Below are 23166 nucleotides of genomic sequence, written 5' to 3'. Positions count from 1 at the left end.
TTTCTAGGGGTCCATGGCGTGGGGCTTGTCAAGACATTCCTTCTAAGGTAAAGGATAGTAGTGGCCCCTATTCCTATTGGCCCCTTCTACATTTCTAATGGCCCCTTCTACAACCAAGAAAGAAGTACAACACCTAGTGGGCCTTTTTGAATTTTAGAGGCAACATATTCCTCATTTGGGTGTGTTACTCTGGCCCATTTATCAAGTGACTTGAAAGGTTACTAGTTTTGGGTGGGGTCCAGAATAGGAAAATACCCTACAACAGGTCCAGACTGCTGTGCAAGCTGCTCTGCCACTTGGTCCATATGATTCAATAGATCCAATGGTACTTGGGGTGTCAGTAGCAGAAAGAGATGCTGTTTGAAGCCTTTGGCAGGCCCTGATAGGAGAATCACAGCGGATGTTTTTAAGATTTTGGAGCGAGGCCCTGCCATCTTCAGCAGATAACTACTCTCCTTCTGAGAGACAGCTCTTGGCCTCTTACTGGGCTTCAGTGAAAACTAAACGTTTGACCATGGGTCACGTCACCATGTGATCTGAATTGAGTGCTTTCTGACCCAGCTAGCCATATAGTGGGGAGTGCACAGCAGCATTCCATCATCAAATACACACATGATTGGGCTCAAGCAGGTCCTCAAAGTACAAGTAAGTTACATGAGGAAGTGGCTCAAATGCCCATGGTCTCCACCCCTGCCACCCTACCTTCTCTCCCCCAGCCTGCACTGATGGTCTCATCAGGAGTTACCTATGATCAGTTGACAGAGGAAGAGAAGACTAGCGCCTGGTTCACAGATGGTTCTGTACCACATGCAGGCACCACCTGAAAGCAGACAGCTGCAGTACTATAGTCCCTTTCTTTTTTTTTTTTTTTCTTCTTTTTGTTTTTTTGAGCTGGAGTTGTCTTGTTGCCAGGCTGGAGTGCCATGACATGATCTCGGCTCACCACAACCTCCGTTTCCCGGGTTCAAGTAATTCTCCTGCCTCAGCCTCCCAAGTAGCTAGGATTACAGGCATGTACCACCACCCCTGGCTAATTTTGTATTTTTAGTAGAGACAGGGTTTCTTCATGTTGGTCAGGCTGGTCTTGAACTTCCAACCTCACATGATCTGTCTGCATCGGCCTCACAAAATGCTGGGATTACAGGTGTGAGCCACTGTGCCCAGCCCATTACAGCCCCTTTCTAGGACATCCCTGAATGACAGCAGTGAAGGCGAATCTTCCCAGGGGGCAGAACTTCAAGCAGTGTACCTGGTTGGGCACTCTGTGTGGAAGGAGAAATGGCCTGATGTGTGATTATAAACGGATTCATGGTTTGTGGCCAATAGTTTGGCTGGATGGTGAGGGACTTGGAAGTAGCATGACTGGAAAATTGGTGACAAAGAAATTTGGGGAAGAGGTATGTCAATGAACCCATCTGAGTGGTCAAAAATTGAAACTAAAGATATTTGTCTCCCATATGAGTGCTCACCATGTATGACGTCCACAGAGGAAGATTTTAATAATCAAGTGGATAGGATGACTCATTCTGTGGATACCACTCAGCCTCTTTTCTCAGCCACCCCTGTCATCACCCAATGGGCCCATGAACGAAGTAGCCATGGTGGCAGGGATGGAGGTTACACACATGGGCTCAGCAACATGGACTTCCACTCACCAAGGGTGACCCAGCTATGGCCACTGCTGAGTGCCCAATTTGCCAGCAGCAGAGTGAGCCCTGGATATGGCACTGTTCCTCAGAGTGATCAGCCAGCTACTTGGTGGCAGGTTGATTATATTGGACCTCTTCTATCATGGAAAGGGCAGCAGTTTGTCCTCACTGGAACAGACACTTACTACAGATACAGGTTTGCCTATCCTGTATGCAATGCTTCTGCCAAGACTACCATCCATGGACTCATGGAATGCCTTATCCACCATCATGGTATTCCACACAGCATTGCCTCTGATGAAGGCACTCACTTTATGGCTAAAGAAGTGCAACTTCTTACTGTGGTTACGAAGTGCGACTGGTCTCATGCTCATAAAATTCACTGGTCTTACCATGTTCCCCACCATCCTGAAGCAGCTGGATTGACAGAATAGTAGAATGACCCTTTGAAGTCACAATTAAAACACCAAGTAGGTGACAATACTTTGCAGGGCTGGGGCAAAGTTCTCCAAAGGGCTGTGTATGCTCTGAATCATCATCCAGTATACGGACAATGTTCTCCCATGGCCAGGATTCACAGGTCCAGGAATGAAGAGGTAGAATTAGAAGTGGCACCACTCACCCTCATCCCTAGAGACTCACTAGGAAAATTTTTGCTTCCTGTCCCACAACATTATGTTCTGCTGGTCTGAAGGTCTTAATTCCAGAAGGTACGTGTTACCAGAAGACACAACAATGATTCCATTAAACTGGAAGTTAATATTGCCACCTGGCCACTTTGGGGTCCTCCTACCTTTAAGTTAATAGGCTAAGAAGGGAGTTACAGTGTTGGCTTGGGTGGCTGACCTGGACTATCAAGATGAAATCAGTCTACTACTCCATAATGGAGGTAATGAAAAGTATTTGTGGAATACAGGAGATCCCTATTATCATGCCCTGTGATTAAGGTAAATGGGAAACTACAACAGCCCAATCCAGGCAAGACTACAAATGGCCCAGACCCTTTAGGAATGAAAGTTTGGGTCGCTCTACCAGGTAAAAAACTACAACTTGCTGAGGTGCTTGCTGAAGGCAAGCGAAATACAGAATGGGTAGTGGAATAACGTAGTCATCAACTCCAGCTATGACCACGTGACCAGTTACAGAAATTAGAAATATCATTGTCATAAGTATTTCTTCCTTATTTTGTTAATAACATATTTGTGCATGTATACACTTGAACAAAGAAAATATTTTCATCTTATTTCTTTTTCCCTTTATCATGTGACGTAAGATTTATTGACTTTGTATCAGAATTTAAGTGTTAACTTTATTTAATAGCATTTGAGTTGGGGATTGGTATGTTTCTGGTTGTACGAAGGATAGTTGTATTATATTGGGCATAATTATGACCTTATTATTGTCTTTATTTGAAGATTATGTATGATTTCAGGAGATGTGTATGGGTTCAAGTTGACAAGGGGTAGACTTGTGATGATTAATATTTGAGTGTCAACTTGATTGGAATGAAGGATGTAAAGTATTGTTCCTGGATGTGTCTGTGAGGGTGTTGCCAAAGGAGATTAACATCAGAGTCAGCGGATTGGGAAAGGCAGACCCACCCTCAATCTGGGCAGGCACAATCATATCAGCTGCTAGCACGGCCAGAATAAAAGCAGGTAGAACATGAAAAGACTAGACTGGTTTAGTTTTCCAGCCTTCCATCTGTGTGGGATGCTTCCTGTCCTCAATAATCAGACTCCAAGTTCTATAGCTTTGGGAATTCAACTGGCTTCCTTGCTCTTCAGCATGCAGACAGCCTATTGTGGGACCTCACCTTGTGAAGGTGTGACTCAATACTCCTTAATAAACTCCCCTTTATATATGCATCTCTCCTATAGTTCTGTCCCTCTAGAGAACACTAATATGCATATCCATCTCCATGAACAGATATCTAGGCCCGGCATAGTGGCTCACACTTGTAATTCCAGCACTTTGGGAGGCCGAGGTGGGTGGATTATGAGATCAGGAGATCGAGACCATCCTGGCCAACATGGTGAAACCCCATCTCTATTAAAAATACAAAAATTAGCTGGGCCTGGTGGCACATGTCTGTAGTCCCAGCTACTTGGGAGCCTTAAGCAGGAGAATCACTTGAACCTGGGAGATGGAGGTTGTAGTGAGCCAAGATTGCACCACTATAATCCAGCCTGGCAAGGGTGAGACTCTGTCTCAAAAAAAAAAAAAAAAGGAGATATCTGGACACAAAGTATATCTACATTTTTATTTAACACCTACTTCATTACTTCAGAAAAAAAATGTGTTCATAAAACAGTATTAAGACACAAAAGGCAGTCAAGAGAGTTTACCCGCCGTCTGACTTTACAAGCCCATAAATAATATGCAACTTATGAATAGAAATCATTGGCAGATAAGCTGACTGATCCCGTATACATACAATACATTCCAAAGATACCTATTTTAAGTTTGGTTGCAGCAATAATAACAGAATTAGCTTTCCTTTTTTTTTTTTTTTGTTTGAGACAAAGTCTCTTTCTCTTGACCAGGCTGGAGTGCAGTGGTATGATCTCCACTCACTGCAACCTCCGTTTCCTGGGTTCAAGTATTTCTCTTCACTCAGCCTGCCGAGTAGCTGGGACTACAGGCACACGCTGCCATGTCCCCGTAATTTTTTGTATTTTAGTAGAGATGGTTCACCATGTTGTCCAGGCTCATTTCAAACTCCTGAGCTCAGGCAATCTGCCCTCCTTGGCCTCCCAAATTGCTGGGATTACAGGCATGAGCCACTGCGCCTGGTCAGAATGAGCTTTCTTAATTGTTCCTATATATAGTATGAGATTGTGTGGGCACATACATATGGGGGAACACATATATATACATGCAGTTTAGACAAAGAATGAGGAAGCAAAGTAATTTTAAAATAAAATTATAATATTTTTGGCCGGGTGCGGTGGCTCAAGCCTGTAATCCCAGCACTTTGGGAGGCCGAGACGGGTAGATCATGAGGTCGAGAGATTGAGACCATCCTGGTCAACATGGCGAAACCCCGCCTCTACTAAAAATACAAAAAATTAGCTGGGCATGGTAGTGCGTGCCTGTAATCCCAGCTACTCGGGAGGCTGAGGCAGGAGAATTGCCTGAACCCAGGAGGCGGAGGTTGCGGTAAGCCGAGATCGCGCCATTGCAGTCCAGCCTGGGTAACAAGAGCGAAACTCCGTCTTGAAAAAAAAAATTATATTATTTTTATATATAACTTACTATGTAATTTGGCAATTATAAAGAAAGCCAAAAAGCTGCAAACAGTCCCCCTAAATACAAAAACCGCAAGAAACACTCAAGGACCCCAACACTTCTACAAGGATGATGACCAGCACCATTAAATTTAGGATTGTGGCCAGTTTAAATCTCAGTGAACAGAAGCAAAATGAGGAGAATCTTCAAAGTAAACACATAATTTTTATATTATATTGAAGCATTTTCTATATAAGCACCATCTAATGGAACTTCTTGTGATAATCATTCTTGAGCACTAGGCTTTTTGGCTCGTTATTCAGAAGAAGGAAACTTTTAAGTTAATTTTATTTTAATAAATTGAAATAGCTACATGGAGCCTACAGTAATATACAGTGGAAATTTAGACTGCCACACAATATTCCCACAACTTTTGGAGTATAAACTTTTTACCTCAAAATTACTACCTAAAACACGACACATAACACCTTGCTTGATACAATACTTGTGAAGTACAGTTGATGCTTGAACCCAGGGGTTAGGAGTGTTGTGACCACCAAGTAGTCAGAAATTTGAGCATAACTTTTGATCCAGAAGACCTTAACCACTAATAGCCTACTGTTAACCAGAACCTACTATTTACTGATAGTATAAAGTCAATTAACATAAATTTTGTATGTTATATGTATCATATACCCTATTCTTACAATAAAGCTTACAACAAAGTAAAAGAAAATGTTATTCAGGAAATCATAAGGAAGAGAAAATGTATTTACTAGTCATTAAGTAAAAGTGGATCATCAAAAAGGTGTTCATCCTCATTGTCTTCACATTGAGGAAGAGGAGAAAGAGGCTTGCTGTCTTGGGATGTAAGAGACAGAAGTGGAGGAGATGAAAGGGGAAGTAGGAAAGGCAGGCACACCTGGTGTAACTTTATGGCAATGCATGGTAATTTCTGTCTGACATTTTTGCTTTTTTGTTTCTCTAAAAATGTTTCTGTAGGGTACCAATCTTTTTTCCACCATTTGATTTAGTGTCATTGTCTCTATCAAGGATCCATGTGGTAAGAGAAGTCAAAAGGAATCTTGAATAACAGGAACCCTCTACCAGACTGTCTAATGTCAGTCTGTTTTCTGGCACTGCTTTTACATCTTCTTCCTCACTGTCTGTCATTGATTAAGAAGTACTCATCCATCAAGTCATCTTCTGTTAATCCCTCTGCTGTGGTAACTATTAACTATGGAATCTATATTTAGAAACCCTTCACTCCTTTTTTTCCATCATATCCATAATCTCTTTCATGATTTCCTTGACTTGTCTTTTCATAACTCCTGTGAAGTCAAGTACAACATCTGATATACTTTTCTATAGAAGGAATGAATTGTTTGGGGTCTGATGGCTTTCATGTCTTTCTTTTTCTTTCTTTTTTTTTTTTCTATAACAACGATGGCATCTTCAATGGTGTAATCTTACCAGATTTTCATGATGTTCTATTTATTGGGGTTCTCTTCCATAGGGTTATGTACTTGTCCATACAGTACTATGTGAAATGAGCCTTTAAGGTCCGGAAGCTGAATTAGAATCTTTGTGACTGGAGGCAAGTAAACCACTTTAACACCTTTCATGTTGAACTCACGGGGTTCTGGGTAGTTAGGGGCATTGTTCAATATAAAAAGAACTTGAAAAGACAGTCCCTTATTAGCAATGTACTTCCTAACTTGAGGGACAAAACATCGATGTATCCAGTCCAGAAAAAGAACTCTTGTCTAGGCCTTCTTGTACAACCAAAAGGCTGGTAGTTAGTGTTTATGTTTTTCCTTCAGTGCTCCGGGGGTTAGCAGCTTTACACCTAGCGGCAGCCCTTACTGCATTTGCACAAAACAGTAGAGCTAGCCTATCCCTTCCTGCCTTAAATCCTAGTGCTTGCTTCTCTTCCTTACTACTAAATGTCCTTTAAGGCACTTATTTTTTGCCAAATAAAGCATTTTGCATTAAAAACTTGTGCAGGCACATATCCTTTGTCCTCAATAGTTTTCTTAATGGCATCTAGAACTTATCTCTGCTGGTCCACAGAAGCTGCTTCTACTTTTATTTTGACATTTTTAAAAAGCCAAACCTCTTTCTGAAATGATCAAGCCATCCTTTTCTGGCATTAAATTCTCTAGCTTTAGGTCCTTCACTATTCTTCTGCTTTGTCATATACTGACTTTGCTTTTCTTTTTTCTATAGTGTCTATAGATACGATTTCTTACAGCAATCCTGCACCCACATAAAAGCTGCATTGTAATGCAAGATAAAAGTTTTTCACAAAAAGTGCAATGGTTTTGCTTCTGCTGGCATAGCTGCAGCAACAGGGTCACAGATTTCTTTTTCAACAGTGGTCCTTACACTGGATTAATTTATCTTGAAATGGCAGGCAACTGCAGCTGCAGACCTCAATCTGCAATATGCATCAAGCAATTCTAATGTCATGACTTTGCTTCTTGGGAGCACTTCTAGTGTCACTAATGACACTGCATGTTTCTCATGGTATGATTCAAGGTTAATAGTATCGCACTAAACATCACAAATATATGTGAGAACAAGATATGATGCAATTTACTGGAGAAAGAAACTCCTCAAAGGGAGATGATAAGCATCACAGGGCATTTTAAAGTGAGGCATGCAATACTAAAGTACCGGTGGCTCACGCCTGTAATCCCAGCACTTTGGGAGGCCGAGGCGGGTGGATCACGAGGTTAAGAGATCAAGACCATCCTGGTCAACATGGTGAAACCCCGTCTCTACTAAAAAAAAAAAAATACAAAAAATTAGCTGGGCATGGTGGCACATGCCTGTAATCCCAGCTACTCAGGAGGCTGAGGCAGGAGAATTGCCTGAACCCAGGAGGCGGAGGTTGCGATGAGCCGAGATCGTGCCACTGCACTCCAGCCTGGGCAACAAGAGCGAAACTCCGTCTCAAAATAATAATAATTAATTAAAAAATAAAAAAAAGCAATACTAAAGTACACTTCAAGAGGCTAAGAAATTATTCCAGTGATACAGTATGCACTATAGTTAATTTTATACAGTTAAGATTTAATATTGCATCTTTACATGTTTACGTTTCTTCCCACTGCAAATGGTGCCATACAGTCTATAAGTGTGTATACATTTTTATTAACTTTAACTTTTTATAATATGTTTATGTACATTTTATGGTAGTAAATGATAAAACAGACTAGTAAGTACATATATTGTATGCATCCATGACATACCTAACTTTTTCTTATTTTCTTAAAATATTTCCGGGCTACACGGTTCATCCACAAGTTTTTTGAAATTGCTGCAAATCTCAAAAACAAAAAAAAATTCCTCTATGTATTGAAAAAAAAATTCACGTATAAGTGGACCCATGCAGTGCAGTTCAAATCCGTGTTGTTCAAGAATAAACAGTAATTTGTTCACAAATTGTGAGAAAGATTAATTAGAAGTTTGAAAAAAAACTACCTTTGCAATTGGAATATTACATAACTGACATTTTTTAATGTCTTTTTCCTTTATAAGGCATAATTTTCATTTTCTAGCAAATAATTTTTTTTTCACCGAACAATAAATCCACCCTAAAATAATATCTTAAAAATATCAGATTGCATACCAAATTTACCAGAATGACAGGACGCAAAATCACCAAGAACCCTTGTAGCCTAAATTTGGAGCTTGTTGTGTTTTAAAATCTCACAAATCAATCAATCAAATTAAATTAATTAAAAAAAAAATGACCTTCCACTGGAGGTAATGCTGTCAGAATTCCCAGCCTCACTGCTGAAGCCAGGCACCTCGCCCTGCACACACTCCTCTGCTCCTGGCTGAGGTGCCCGCGCGGCCGGCACCTCCCCCTTACCTTTCTCGCTGACGCTCTCGCTCTCCAGCTCCACGTCCTCGCAGCTGGTGTACTCGGGAGTCGACACGCCCTCCTCCTCAGAGCTGCTCACCGACATCTGCCGCTTTTTGCCGCCCCTCTTGGACCTGTGAGGCTTGGGCGGGGACGGCCGCACCGACTCAGACTGGTCTGAGCTCAGCGAGTCGTTCCGCAGCATGGTCTCCACCTTCTCACGCTTCGCCTTCCGGATGAGGACTGCGGAGCTAGGGTCCAGGCGGCTCTGCTTCCTGAGGGGCTCCTGGGCTTTGAGCTCCGGGGCTTCTGCGGAAACCGGCCCATGCCTGGGCGCTGGCGGGCTGTGGTTCGTTAGCTGCTTGGCGCCCGGCGTTCTGGTCTCCGCAGTCCTCTCAGCCGAGTAGGCCCGCGGCGAGTCCGGAGGCGAGGCCCTGGCCGCCACCGGCGCACGTTTGCCGACCTTGCCCTCCGGCAGCGCGGCGCCCTCCTCGGTGCGCGGGAGCGCCACGTCGCTGTGGCGCCGCTCATGCCTCGCGCGGGACACCCGGGCGTGCATGCGCATCTGCTGCTCCTCAGGCGGCGGTTTCACCGGATACCTAGCCAGGTTCGGGTCGCTGCGGTACCTGGTCTGATATTCCTCCTCTTTCCTTTGCTTTTCCTCATCCGCCGCTTTGCCATCATCCCGTTTTTCTGGCACGTCTGCATAATCCTGTGATCGCCCTTTCTCAAGCCTTCGGCTTTCCCGCCTTTCTTTGCGCTCCCGTTCTTCGACGGCCGCCTCTCCGGGCTGCGCTGAGGTCTTTGGCACGCGTTTCCGCTCGCTCCTCGGGGCTCCTTTGCCATTCTGCTCAGAAAGCCCTGGAGTCTTCTTTCTATGATATATAAAGGAACGTCAAGGAGAGCAGTTTATAACCTTAGAGAATAGACATAAAAATCATGTTTTCTTCTCATTCCAGTCTTAAATCATTTCTGTTACAATAATTAGTTATAATTTGATGTGTAATTAAAAATGTAGATGATAACCACACTAATCCTGTATATCTGATGAGCCTTTTAAATATGGCTCCTTTGTGGGACAATATACTCAGGGACTTAAAAATTTGGTTTCACATTTAAAAATTTTTAAACAAATTAACCAGATCAATTAAAAAGTAATAATTTCAATAAATGAACAAGTTTTGTGCTAATTTCTGCTTGTGACTTAAAGAATTAAATATGTTTTAGATGAAAATAATATAGATAATATAGGAGCAAAATATATACATACCACTTCAAACTAAATATATACTCAATATATATTTGGATAATACATATTGGCAATCTTTTATTATAGCTGAAACTTTTAAAGCCATGTTAATACAAGTATGTCCATTTCAGAAATCAAATCTAATAGCACTTCTTGAATAGTGGAAGAAAAGTAATTTTAACTTGATCATGTGCACCCAACACTTTTGTAGGGAGTTGGTTAGGAAAAATATGGCTAACACATAGTTTTCATTTTTCCTTCCTCAGATAAAAATAAATAGAAATACTAAAATTTTTGAAATTGTTATTCATTCTCATTCTGTCTCCCTCTTCTTCCTTTCAGGATATGGTCCTAAAGAGGAAACCAGTTTGAGTCCTATTTTTCTTTTCATGCTGTCAAAGTCACTGGCAAATATAATGTAAAGGAAAAGGGTTTTGCTATCTTTGAATCTTGTATGTGTATCATTCAGTTGTTCCTTTTAGTCCTTCTCTGTACACTGGAGTGCACCTGATTTTGGAAAGTCCCAGCAGTTATACCAGAAGTTACAAAACGTAGGAGACAACGACGTGTCGTGACACTATATGATCTAACATGCAATTAAAATGGACCTAAGGTTGTACTGGGAATGCTAAGGTCCACAGAGAGGGCTCTCCAGAGGTAACATCATTTGATTGGAAATGCAAAGGCAGATGTCATGAACGAAAATTGAGAAAAAAAAAATACCAGATAGGAAAAAGTGAGGCAGTTTCTATCGTGGGTTACCAAAGTATCAGTTGCTAAGATATGTTTTGGGGTGAGTTTGAGGAAAGGCTAGTAATGGTAGAGAGAAAGTGTAAAGGGTTTCAAGTGGCACAGGAAAACAAAGCAGAAGCATGGTGAGTTCTCCTTGAGGTATTTAGATTACGTTGGCCCTTTGAAGTGAAAGGGATTTCGATCTGAAGGTGGAACTGTAAGGGTGTTGGAATTTTACAATGTAAGAGATCTAATAGGAACACATATTAATGATTATCAAATAGTTTTCATAAGAGTGTGATGTTGTACTACATTTAGCAGCTCATTGAAGCATAGTTGCTCTTGTTAGAAGTTTACATTGAATCAATTTACTTTTCTTGAAATGCTGATAAATAATACTTACCTTAGAGGGTTCGTGTGAGGATTAGAGACACCATCTATGAAGACGTTTTATGAAAGGGTAGAGTGTTATGCAAATGGAAGGAGTTTTCCAGTGTCTGATTCTTTCATACGTTTATTCTTTTTATTCTTTTATAGTGATTCTGATTATACTTTTTCTCATCTCTACCTTTAATTGTTCTGTTTCCACTTACTCCTTGTCAGTGTACAAAATATGGTCAAGAATTCTTCAGTAATTTAAAACAAATAAAGAGTCTTTCTTTCAATCTTGCTTCTTTCTGAAGTTGCCCAGCTCTTTACCACTGGCCACTTCTCTTCCTGCTCTTGTACCTCCCAATTCCTCACTGCTTTCCTATGAATTTATGTCATTAGTAAAGGTATTTGTCCCTATCAATCTTCTAATTTTAACTAGAAGTCAGAACAAAAAGTATTCAGCCCTCGTTATTGAATTTTTGTAGTTTTTCACTATATGTAAAACAGAACTCTTTCCTCTTGAGAAACTTTACAGCTCCAAATTCTCTGTCTTATTTAAAAGTATCATCTCCCAATCAGTTCCAAACTGCACCTTCAGTATGTTTGTCTCTTCTTCTTCCACAATTTGTCGCCAAATGCTATTAATTCCACCTTCCCTAAGATATCTCTGTTGTCCTTTCTATCCTTCTTCAAATAGTTTAGTTACACTCATTCTCTCTTCTTGTACTGCCCTCTTATATGCTGTCTAGCTCCCTTACAACTCCTGAGTACCTTATAAAGCTTAATTCAGAAGTCACTTCCTCTTTCCTAGAGCTCTCAAAGTACTATACATATTGCCTAGCTTTGATCAAATTAGCATCCTGGTTAATTGCTTAAGTGTCTGTCTTCCCTAGGATAGTGTGTGGTCTCTTCCCTAGGATATGTCAGAAAAGGGACCATGTATGTTCTAATCATCTTCATACCCTCTGGTTCCTGGCACAGTGTTTATCTATAGTAAATACACAATGACTACTGGCTTGAATAATAGCTACATTCACTGAAAGCCTACCATGTTCCAGCTTGGGAACACATGTTCCTTTCTAATACATGCCACAACCCTGCGAGTGAGTTTTTACTGTGGATTGTGGCAGAGCCAGGACTGGAATCCAGACCTGTTAAACTTTGATGTCCTTATTCTTTTACTGTATGGGCTTTGTTTGAAAAGGGGTTCAAAAGCTTTCCTTGGAGCCTCCTTCCTCCATGTGATGGTTACACATTCAAAAACAACAAGCCTAATCCAGGTCCTAACAAAAGTCCTGGCCGGCCCCCAAACCATGAGCTTCATGAAGATAAGGGGTCTGTCTTCCTTGTCAACACTTTTTCCCAGTGCATAGCTTCATGTTTGCCCATGAATACATTTTTGAATGAATCAACCAATCAATGTAAATAATCTGATAATATTAGCCCCTGTTTAAATATTCAGTGGCTTCCCTTTCTGCCTACAATAAAAGTGATATAATGTAACCTGGGTCAGGTGTGGTGGCTCACACCTCTAATCCCAGCACTTTGGGAGGCCGAGGCAGGCTGATCATGAGATAAAGAGATTGAGACCATCCTGGGCAAAATGGTGAAACCCATTTCTACTAAAGATACAAAAATGAGCTGGGCGTGGTGGCACACGTCTGTAGTCCCAGCTACTCAGGAGGCTGAGGCAGGAGAATCGCTTGGGCCCGGGAGACAGAGCTTGCAGTTAGCCGAGATTGTGCCACTGCACTCCAGCCTGGAGACAGAGTGAGACTCCATCAGAAAAAAAAAAAGTAACCTGTCCCTTCACTACCTCACCAGCCTTTTTCCCCCAAACATTCCCTCTACTACTTGCACTGTAGCCAGTAGCTATCCTTTAGGAGGTCCTCACATTGGGCTTGTTCCCTCAGGCCATATGCCTGTGCAGATACCTGGAGCGCCCGTCCTAACCTTCTGGTTAATCCCAAAGTCACTCTTTCGAGTTCAGCATAAAAAAATTTCCTTAAAGAAGGCTTCTCTGATGTGTCCACATACTTTCCGATAGGTCAGCTTCCCTCATCACATCCTCTTAGAGCACACTTTTAATTAAAGGGCTAGTTTTAAGTGAAACATGATCTAAGAGCTTTTCTGAGTTCACCCTTGGAAGTCAGTAGCTCAGCTGGGTGACTTAGTTCATTTTTACATCTGTGCATGACAAGAAAGAAAAGCTTTTCAACAAAGATCTCCTAAGGAATACATTCTAGAGATAGACAACACCACTCAGGCCTGATGTTTTTCCATGTGTGGCCTAAGAAGTACTACTTCCACATATTCCTCTTAGTAGAAGTTAAAGTTTTGAAAATGTGTTTGTTCTCCTAGCAAAACCTTGCCTTTTGCTTACAGGGTGAAAGAACTATTACCTCTCTCTAGGAGGTTCACTTCTAGACCTGGATGAAGCCTGCTTCTGTTCAGGCCCCAAGGCTTGCTGCGAGGGCTCAACCCCTTTGCTGCTGTCTGGTGGTGCGCTGGGAGGAGCACTGTCCTGGGAGGAGGCAGCTGCTGTGCTCAGGGGTGTCTGAGACCGCGATCGCTCTTGGAGTCGTGCTTTCTTTTCTCTTGGTACCTCAGAACCAGTACCTGTAGTTGTATCACTCAGGGTTCCATCCTGGCTTGTCTGCTGAGGGCCACTTCCAAAGAACCATGCCCCGGATTTGGTTAAGATTTCTTGTTGCTTTCGACATAAATTACATACCCACATAACCTATTTGAAGAGGAAAGAACAATATAAATTTTTATGCCCTGTTGGAAATAACTTTTCAGTATATTGAAATATCTTTAAGAAACAAAGAACAGTATTCATCTTGATATTTATCCTTGCAAATTTCTTGTGAAAATGGTACTCCCACAAGTCACAGTCAAATATATGAATGCCTAGACAGGAACTTGTCTGAGACTAGAGTGCCTATGGGAAGGCAGAGTACGAGTTTCTCAGCATTTCTAATTTGTTGATTATGAGTTTCCTTTTACCATGTATCTGTCATATTTTGTATAATTGACTCTGGAGTGTTAGCAGAAATGTTCTAAGCAGGCTAGTTATTAGAAAAATGCTACCAGGAACTACAGAATCAACATATATATACATAAACCTCAGAACTTGAAAGTATTTAAAAGAAGGCTGTCTTTTCAAAAATCATCCACAATTAAAGGCAATATTAAAAATATTCATTTGAAAGAAACAAAAATAAAAAGGTAAGCACACAAAAATGTCAATCTTTATATTTTCTCTAGTTTCTTAGTAATAAACCTTAAACTTATTTTATGCTATAAAATATAATTTTCCATGCACATATTTACTAAAGAAATAAATCTGAGTCTGAGTCTGAGTTTATTCATATGTGACTACTCCAATGTAATGCTCCCCAAGGAGACCTATTTGGGAACCATCATTTAGCAACATATCCACTGATGATAAATTATAAGATGTAGCACCACTTAAACCTATATATCTGTTCTCCATTTAATGACCTTTAAAATGAATGTGTAATGAGGAGGATTATCATAATAAAAAATAACAGCAGCAATGACTATTACTGTTGTCAGTCATCAATAACAGCTGTCACAGAGTAAAGATAGGTGCTAACAGCTCCATGAGCCTTCTTTTCAAATATCCTCAGTACCTGTTTTTTTGTGCTGTGACTTTACATCGCTGCTTCAGTTGCTTTCCTCCAAAGGCACTTCAGGTGTTTTGTGTTTGTTGGTTTGTACTTCAGAAACAACCTCCACAGGAAAAGCTAATTACCAAACTCTAGGCTACCTTGTCACAAATACTGGCTCTGACTAATCAGTAAGTACTCAAAAATATTGCATCAGGATGAATAAATCTTAGATACATTAATTGAGAAGCAATAGGAAATAGTAAAAGAAGCATTGTTTAGTAGGTCAAATGAAGAAAATGAACTACTGAAAATATTCAGATAAGTGGGGAAAACCTGTAACTATAGACTTAGAATAAAATGAAGCTAAAATAAGAATAAGAAAAAGACAGGAAAAAAGTAATACATTTTTTTAAGAGGAAAATACTGCAGATGAATTAAGAACTGCTTTCCAGGCAAGAAAACTCAAATTGTAATATAGGAAAAACTAAGACTGAAGAGAAATACCTGCTATAAAAAAAATTTTTAATTCATGAAGGTTAATTAATTAATTTAGACTTCTCCAGGTCATAAAATGAAGTGGACTAGGTTCAAAAAAGCAGTTAGATATAACATCTACACAAACAATTATAATCAATATTATGGAATTTTCATTTACTAAGATGTCAAACTAACTCACTCTGGGAGGCTGAGGCAAGATCACCTGAGGTCAGGAGTTCGAGACCAGCCGGCCCAACATGGTGAAATTCTGTCTCTACTAAAAATACAAAAATTAGCTGGGTGTGGTGGCAAAGATGAACAATTTATTGCATAAGGCTATATCAAAATAAGGAATTTGTGGAAAGTGACTTCAATTTAAGTGCTAGCCAAATTAGGCTATATTTTACAAAATGTATTACTAAGATGGTCCCTCAGAAGTCCTGATTATTTGAACATGGACCTATCAAGAATAACATTAAAAGGTCCAGGGCCAGGACCTTCACTTTAACAGTCAGTGACACTGAGTCTCTTCTTCCCAGAATCCTGAGTGGGAACAGGGGACATATGTGTGTCAAGGAGGTTGTTTTTGTTTTTTGTTGTCTCTTTAGCTGACAAGACAATGATAATCAAGTCTGAAATCATGTAATTCAAGAAGATTGGTATGAAATTTTGACTATTTTACATCAACTAAGAACACATTAAATTTGTATTTCTTAAGACTAATAATAAGCAACTTACTACTCATCATTTAAAGCAGGTCCTTTTCAGCCAGGTTCAGTACCTGACATTCAGTTCGTTTTTCTTAGACTAATAATAAGCAACTTACTACTCATCATTTAAAGTAGGTTCTTTTTTTTTTTTTTTTTTTGAGACGGAGTTTCGCTTTTGTTACCCAGGCTGGAGTGCAATGGCGTGATCTCGGCTCACCGTAACCTCTGCCTCCTGGGTTCAGGCAATTCTCCTGCCTCAGCCTCCTGAGTAGCTGGGATTACAGGCACGCGCCACCATGCCCAGCTAATTTTTTGTATTTTTAGTAGAGACGGGGTTTCACCATGTTGACCAGGATGGTCTCGATCTCTTGACCTTGTGATCCACCCACCTCAGCCTCCCAAAGTGCTGGGATTACAGGTGTGAGCCACCGCGCCCGGCCTTAAAGTAGGTTCTTTTCAGCCACGTGTGGTGGCTGACATCTGTAATTCCAGCACTCTGGGAGGCTGAGGCTAGATCACCTGAGGTCAGGAGTTCAAGACCAGCCAGCCCAACATGGTGAAATTCTGTCTCTACTAAAAATACAAAAATTAGCTGGGTGTGGTGGCAAACAACTGTAATCCCAGCTACTCGGGAGGCTGAGGCAAGAGAATCACTTGAACCTAGGCAGTGGAGATTGCAGTGAGTCAAGACCCCACCACTGCACTCCAATCTAGGCGATAGAGTGAGACTCCATCTCAAAATAAATAATAAACAAAATAAAATAAAGTAGGTTCTTTTCTACAGAAATATCAAGGTATTCTTAGGATAAATAGCCAGCTTTTATAAAATCATTCAGAAAACACAAGTTTACAGTTTCTAAAATTGAATAAAGCTAAATAAAGAAGCAGGAAGGAGCAAAATAATAGTGATAGAAGGGTAAAGGATACTCTTCATTTTACATCTGAATATTTTCTAGAAATGGTTATCACAATTTTATTTTGATTGCTTCACATTTTTGAATGTTACAAAAATGGGTCAATGATAACTGCCAAATTTGAGCATGTTCCAAATTTTGAATATGTGCTGAATTGCTACCAGATCAGTTAAAAGAAACATAATTTATTATTAAATAAGTTGAATTTCACAATTTAATTTCATTTCCAATTTATTTGAAAAGTTAAAATTAGTGACTATGTAAAAAGAACATAGGCATTTCAAATAATATTCTTAAAATACTGTATATTCATTAAAGTCTGTGATGCTTCATTAATTTTTTTCTATTTTTAACATTTAGTACAATATTGTATAATTCCAAACTTTTCCTGTCTTGTTTCCTTGTACACCACAACTTTTTAAAATTTATATTTTTAAATTAACTATAAGTGTAGACAATCCATCCTCCAAACTGAAAGTAAAATTAGCCATAAAATGTTAAAATATTTATTTTTATTAAAATATCACCTCCCAGTCTCTATTTTCAGTTCTATAAATTAATCATACCACAAATTTTACAAATGAAAAATGAATTGCTCATGTGAGTTATAAAGAAATATATAAGATTACAATAGAACATTGTCTAACATTTCAACGCAGTTCATGCCAAATACTGCAGACATCGACAACACATTTTTTGAAGTTAGTATTGAGTATTATATTTGTCTGAAGCTACAGATAATACAAGAATGCAATGGGGAGATATTTTTAACAGATTTTTTTTAAAAAGTAACTTTGTAACATTTTTTAAAAGTAATTTTTGATTTTTAAAAAGTAAGCTTTTTTTTTAAAAAGTAATTTTTTTAAGACATAACTTTGCCTATAAAAATGCTATTTATTTAAAGCACACAAACCACCTTTTAGAAATGGCACTATGCAGGATTATACCCTGATTAAATATGATGGGATGTGTTCCAAACTAATCTAAACTAAAGTAGGCCAGTGCAATAATTTATCTTAACAATTCACAGATGTTAAGCAATCACATACAAACTCAATTCAAATATTATTGTGATGTTACATGACTTGAAACACCATGCTACATATCAGAAAAATATGAAGGATTGAAAATTGTATTCTGACTTTTTGCTGTAACTGCATTTTTAATTGTCTTTTCCTCTTAATCTGTAAGCAGTACAATAAACTATTTTATAAAAACCACAGGAATTTTTTACCCAGAGAAACAAAAATTGCAACACTTTCTACTATACATATACAGAAAATTCCAGAGATAAAACTGCACCTTTGGCAGAAAAACTAAAAAGATATTCAAATGGAAGAAATATTTTACACTTGCCTTCACATGAAATAGTTACAGAGCCAGACACACAAAACAAAAGAAGTATGCCCTAGATTTATTCTTGATGATATTATTAAGGTGATGCATGATGAGGTGCAGAATTCTTTTTTTTTTTTTTTTTGAGATGGAGTTTCACTCTTATTGCCCAGGCTGGAGTGCAATGGCGTGATCTCGGCTCACTGCAACCTCCACCTCCCAGGTTGAAGTGATTCTCCTGCCTCAGCATCCCAGTAGCTGATTACAGGTGTCCACTACCACATCCAACTAATTTTTATATTTTTAGTAGAGACAGGGCTTCACCATGTTGGCCAGGCTGGTCTCAAACTCCTGACCTCAGGTGATCCACCCACTTCGGTCTCCCAAAGTGTTGGGATTACAGGCATGAGCCACTGCATCTGGCCCACAATTCTTGTATTAACACAAATTTCTTGCTTGTAAGAATCCATCTGAGGTATTTAGTATTAGAAAGAATAAATACAAACATGAAGGTTTTAAAAAAGAAGATTTTGATTCAATTTTCATTTGATATTTTTACAGATAAATTTTAAGATAAATTTTCATTAAATATAGGATGTTTTCAAAAATTATGCTACCATTTTGAAAAGCATGAAAAAGAAGGCAAGATAGTCAATGTTAGTTATAGTTACTGCATTTTCTGAATACTTTTACTTATTTATTCAGTAAGCACGCACTCCAGCAGAAACTGGAGACAAAATTATCAAGGCAATATATCAAGTTTGTTGACAAAAGTAGATGAGATTCTACTAACAAAAGTAGATGAGATACTAACATCTACTGTAGATGTTGGAATAAATGAGAATGAAACGTCTTTGGTTCTAGTAGTGTGAGTGTGAATGTGGGTGAGAATGGGTGTGTGTATGAGGTTATGTTTCTCTTAGTCTTTTATTGTTATTGCTCTTTCATAAATTTATTTCCCTTTGGAAGTTTATAAAATATGTTATGTGGTTTTGCAAAAGACAAAAATGATATAGAATGTTTCTTTTTAATGATAAAATCACTCCCAATTCCACTGTCTTACTATTAGCCTTTTAATATAATTTTCTATAAAAATTTAAAATAACTGATATCAACTGTAAGTCTGTATCCTATTTATATATTTAATATTATAGTACAAGTATTTCTATGTGATTCTAAATGTTTCTAAAGCATTTTAATATCTATAAAATATTCTATAGAGATGGAATATAACCTAGCCCTTAAACTGCTTATAATTGGAGGAGGATCCAAGATGGCCAAATAGGAACAGCTCTGGAGTGCAGTTCACAGCAAGAACAATGCAGAGGCTGAGTGCACACCACATTTCCAAACAAATATTCACTGCTTATAGACCAGGAGATTCCCAGGCCGAAAAGCACCATGAGTTTTCAGCACAGCAGTTTCGGCCAGTGCCAGATTGGCACACAGAAACTCACACAAATCTCGGTGGCCATTTCAAATGGCGCCTGGAATGCCTGGGAGACAGAGCCACTCATTCAACTGAAAGGGAGCAGGCAGAGACAGGGAGCCAGGCGATCTGGCTCAGCGGGTACCATCCCCACAAAACAAGCAATCTGGAATGTTCTGGATTGAGAGTTTCCCAGCAAGCACAGCTGGACCCAGGATGGTCCAGCTCAGTGTGGGCAAGAGTGACCACCACTATCGAGGCAGTCCACCACTACCAAGGCAGTTCACACAGCAGCTGGGCAGAGCTTGGGGCAGCAGCAGCTCAGCAATGCCTCTGCTGGCAGATTGTGACTAGACTACTCCATGCGGGGCAGGGCATCTATGAAAAAAGGCAGCAGCACGACAGCATTTTTATTTATAAATAAAGCCGACCTTCCCAGAACAGAGCACCTGGGAGAAAAGACAGTAATGAATTCCGTTGCAGTAGACTTAAAACTACCTTCCCAGCATCTCTGCATGGAACAATGGAGCTCCCAGCACAGCACTTAAGCTCCTATAAGGGGCAGAATGTTTCCTCAAGCAGCTAGCAGACCCCTGTATACCCAAAGAGATACCTCATAAAGGAGAGATCAGGCTGACCTTGCAGGTACCCTTCTGGGATGAAGATAACAGAAGAAGAAACCGGCAGCAACCCTTAGTGTTCTTCAGTCCCCACATGTGATCCCCAGGCAAGCAGGGTCTGGAGTGGACCTCCAGCAGTCCTGCAGCAGAGGGGCCTGACTGTTAGAAGGAAAACTGAGAAACAGAAAGAAATAACTTCATCATCAATGAAAAGGTCGTCCACTCGGAGACCCCATCTGAAAGTCACCAACTACAAAGACCACAGGTAGATAAAGCCACTAAGATGAGAAGAAACCAGCACAAAAAGGATGAAAACACCAAAAACCAGAATGCCTCTCCTCCTCCAAAGGATCACAACTCCTCACCAGCTATGTATCAAAGATGGATGGAGAATGAATCTGATGAATTGACAGAAACAGGCTTCAGAAGGTGGGTAATAACAAACTTCTCAGAGCTAAAAGAACATGTGCTAACCCAATGCAAAGAAACTAAAAAACCGGAAAAAAGGTTAGATGATATGCTAACTAGAATAAATAGCTTAGAGAAGAATATAAATGATTGATGGAGCTGAAAAACACAGCACGAAAACTTTGCAAAGCATACACAAGTTTCAATAGCCAAATTGATCAGGTTGATCTTCATTGAAGATCAACCCAATGAAATAAAACAAGAAGGCAAGAATAGAGAAAAAAGAGTGAAAAGAAATGAACAAAACCTCCAAGAAATCTGGGATTATGTGAAAAGACCGAATCTACATTTGATAGGTATACCTGAATGTGATGGAGGGAATTCAAGTCCAGGAAATACAGAGAATACCACAAAGATACTCCTCAAGAAGAGCAACCGCACGGCACATAATTGTCAGATTCACCAGAGTTGAAATGAAGGAAAAAATGCTAAGAACACCTAGAGAGAAAGGTCAGGTTACCCACAAAGGGAAGCCCATCAGATTCACAGCAGATCTCTCGGCAGAAACCCTACAAGCCAGAAGAGAGTGGGGGCCAATATTCAATATCCTTAAAGAAAAGAACTTTAAACCTAGAATCTCATATCCAGCCAAACTTAGCTTCAAAAATGAAGGAGACAGAAAATCCTTTACAAACCAGCAATTGCTGAGAGATTTCGTCACCACTGGGCCTGCCTTCCATGAGCTCCTGAAAGAAGCACTAAACAAGGAAAGGAACAACCAGTACTAGCCACACCAAAAATATACCAAATGGTAAAAACCAGCAGCACAATGAAAAAAATGCATCAACTAATGGGCAAAACATCCAGCTACCATCAAAATGGCAGGATCAAATTCACACATAACAATATTAACTTTAAATGTAAATGGGCTAAATGCCCTAATCAAAAGACACAGACTGCCAAATTGGATAAAAAGTCAAGACCCATTGGTGTGCTGTATCCAGGAAACCCATCTCACATGCGAGGACACACATAAGCTCAAAATAAAGGGATGGAGGAAGAGTTATCAAGCAAATGGAGAGCAAAAAAAAAAGCAGGAGTTGCAATCCTAGTCTCTGATAAAATGGACTTTAAACCAACAAAGATCAAAATAGACACGGAAGGACATTACATAATGGTAAAAGGATCAATGTATCAAAAAGAACTAAGGATCCTAAATATATACCCACCCAATACAGGAGCACCCAGGTAGATAAAGCAAGTTCTTAACAACCTACAAAGAGACTTAGACTCCCACATAATAATAGTGGGAGACTTTAACACTCCACTGTCGATATTAGACAGATCAACAAGACAGAAAATTAACAAACATATCCAGGACTTGAACTCAGATCTAGACGAAGTGGACCTAATAGACATCTACAGAATGCTCCACTACAAATTCACAGAAGAGACATTTTTCTCAGCACCACATTGCACCTACTCTAAAATAGACCACATAATTGGAAGTAAATCAATCCTCAGCCAATGCAAAAGAATGGAAATCATAACAAACAGTCTTCAGACCACAGTGCAATCAAATTAGAACTCAGAATTAAGAAACTAACTGAGAACCAAACAATTTCATGGAAACTGAACAACTGGCTCCTGAATGTTTACTGGATTAACAATGAAATTAAGGCAGAAATAAAGATGTTCTTTGAAACCAATGAGAGTAAAGACACAGCATATCAGAATCTCTGGGACACATTTAAAGCAGTGTCTAGAGGAAAATTTATAACAATTAATGCCCACATAAGAAGCAAGGAAAGATCTAAAATCGACACCCTATTGTCAAAATTTAAAGGGCTAGAGGAGCAAGATAAAAAAAAAACTCAAAAGCTAGCAGAAGACAAGAAATAACTAAGATCAGAGCAGAACTGAAGGAGATAGAGACATAAAAAGCCCTTCAAAAATCAATAAATCCAGAATCTGTGTTTTTGAAAAGATCAACAAAACAGACAGACTACTAGCCAGATTAATAAAAAAGAAAAGGGAGAAGAATCAAATAGATGCAATAAAAAATGATAAAGGGGATATCACCATTGATTCCACAGAAATAGAAACTACAATCAGAGATTACTACAAACAACTCTATGCAAATAAACCAGTAAACCTGGAAGAAATGTATAAATTCCCAGACACCTGCACCCTCCCAAGCCTAAACCAGGAAGAAGTTGAAACTTTGAATAGACCAACAACAAGGGCTGAAGTTGAGGCAGCAATTAATAGCCTACCAACCAAAAGAAGTCCAGGTCCAGATGGGTTCACAGTTGAATTCTAACAGATGTACAAAGAGGAGCTGGTACCATTCCTTCTAAAATTATTCCAAACACTACAAAAAGAAGGAATCCTTCCCAAATCATTTTATAAGACCAACATCATCCTGATACAAAAATCCAGCAGAGACTCAACAAACAAAGAAAACTTAAGGCCAATATCCATGATGAACATAGATGCAAAAATCTTCAATAAAATACTAGCAAACC

At 39.5% G+C, this 23166-nt stretch overlaps 1 protein-coding gene across 50 annotated transcripts in view; it reads right to left on the bottom strand.

Annotated features, from left to right (window-relative positions):
* Nucleotides 1-23166, bottom strand: part of RIMS1 (regulating synaptic membrane exocytosis 1) — a 514861-nt gene that overhangs the window by 230980 nt on the left and 260715 nt on the right. For all 50 annotated transcript variants that reach the window (XM_035296065.3, XM_078369518.1, XM_035296067.3 and 47 more), the window contains exons 5-6: nucleotides 13510-13850; nucleotides 8764-9629 (exon numbers count right to left, since the gene is read on the bottom strand). In XM_035296065.3, the coding sequence (XP_035151956.3) occupies nucleotides 8764-9629; nucleotides 13510-13850 (1207 nt within the window). The remainder of the gene's footprint in view (nucleotides 1-8763; nucleotides 9630-13509; nucleotides 13851-23166) is intronic.

Source organism: Callithrix jacchus, chromosome 4, assembly GCF_049354715.1.
Source record: "Callithrix jacchus isolate 240 chromosome 4, calJac240_pri, whole genome shotgun sequence".
Lineage (NCBI taxonomy): Eukaryota > Metazoa > Chordata > Mammalia > Primates > Cebidae > Callithrix > Callithrix jacchus.
Note: the sequence above shows the minus strand (reverse complement) of the source record. Positions and strands in the feature narration are given on the sequence as shown.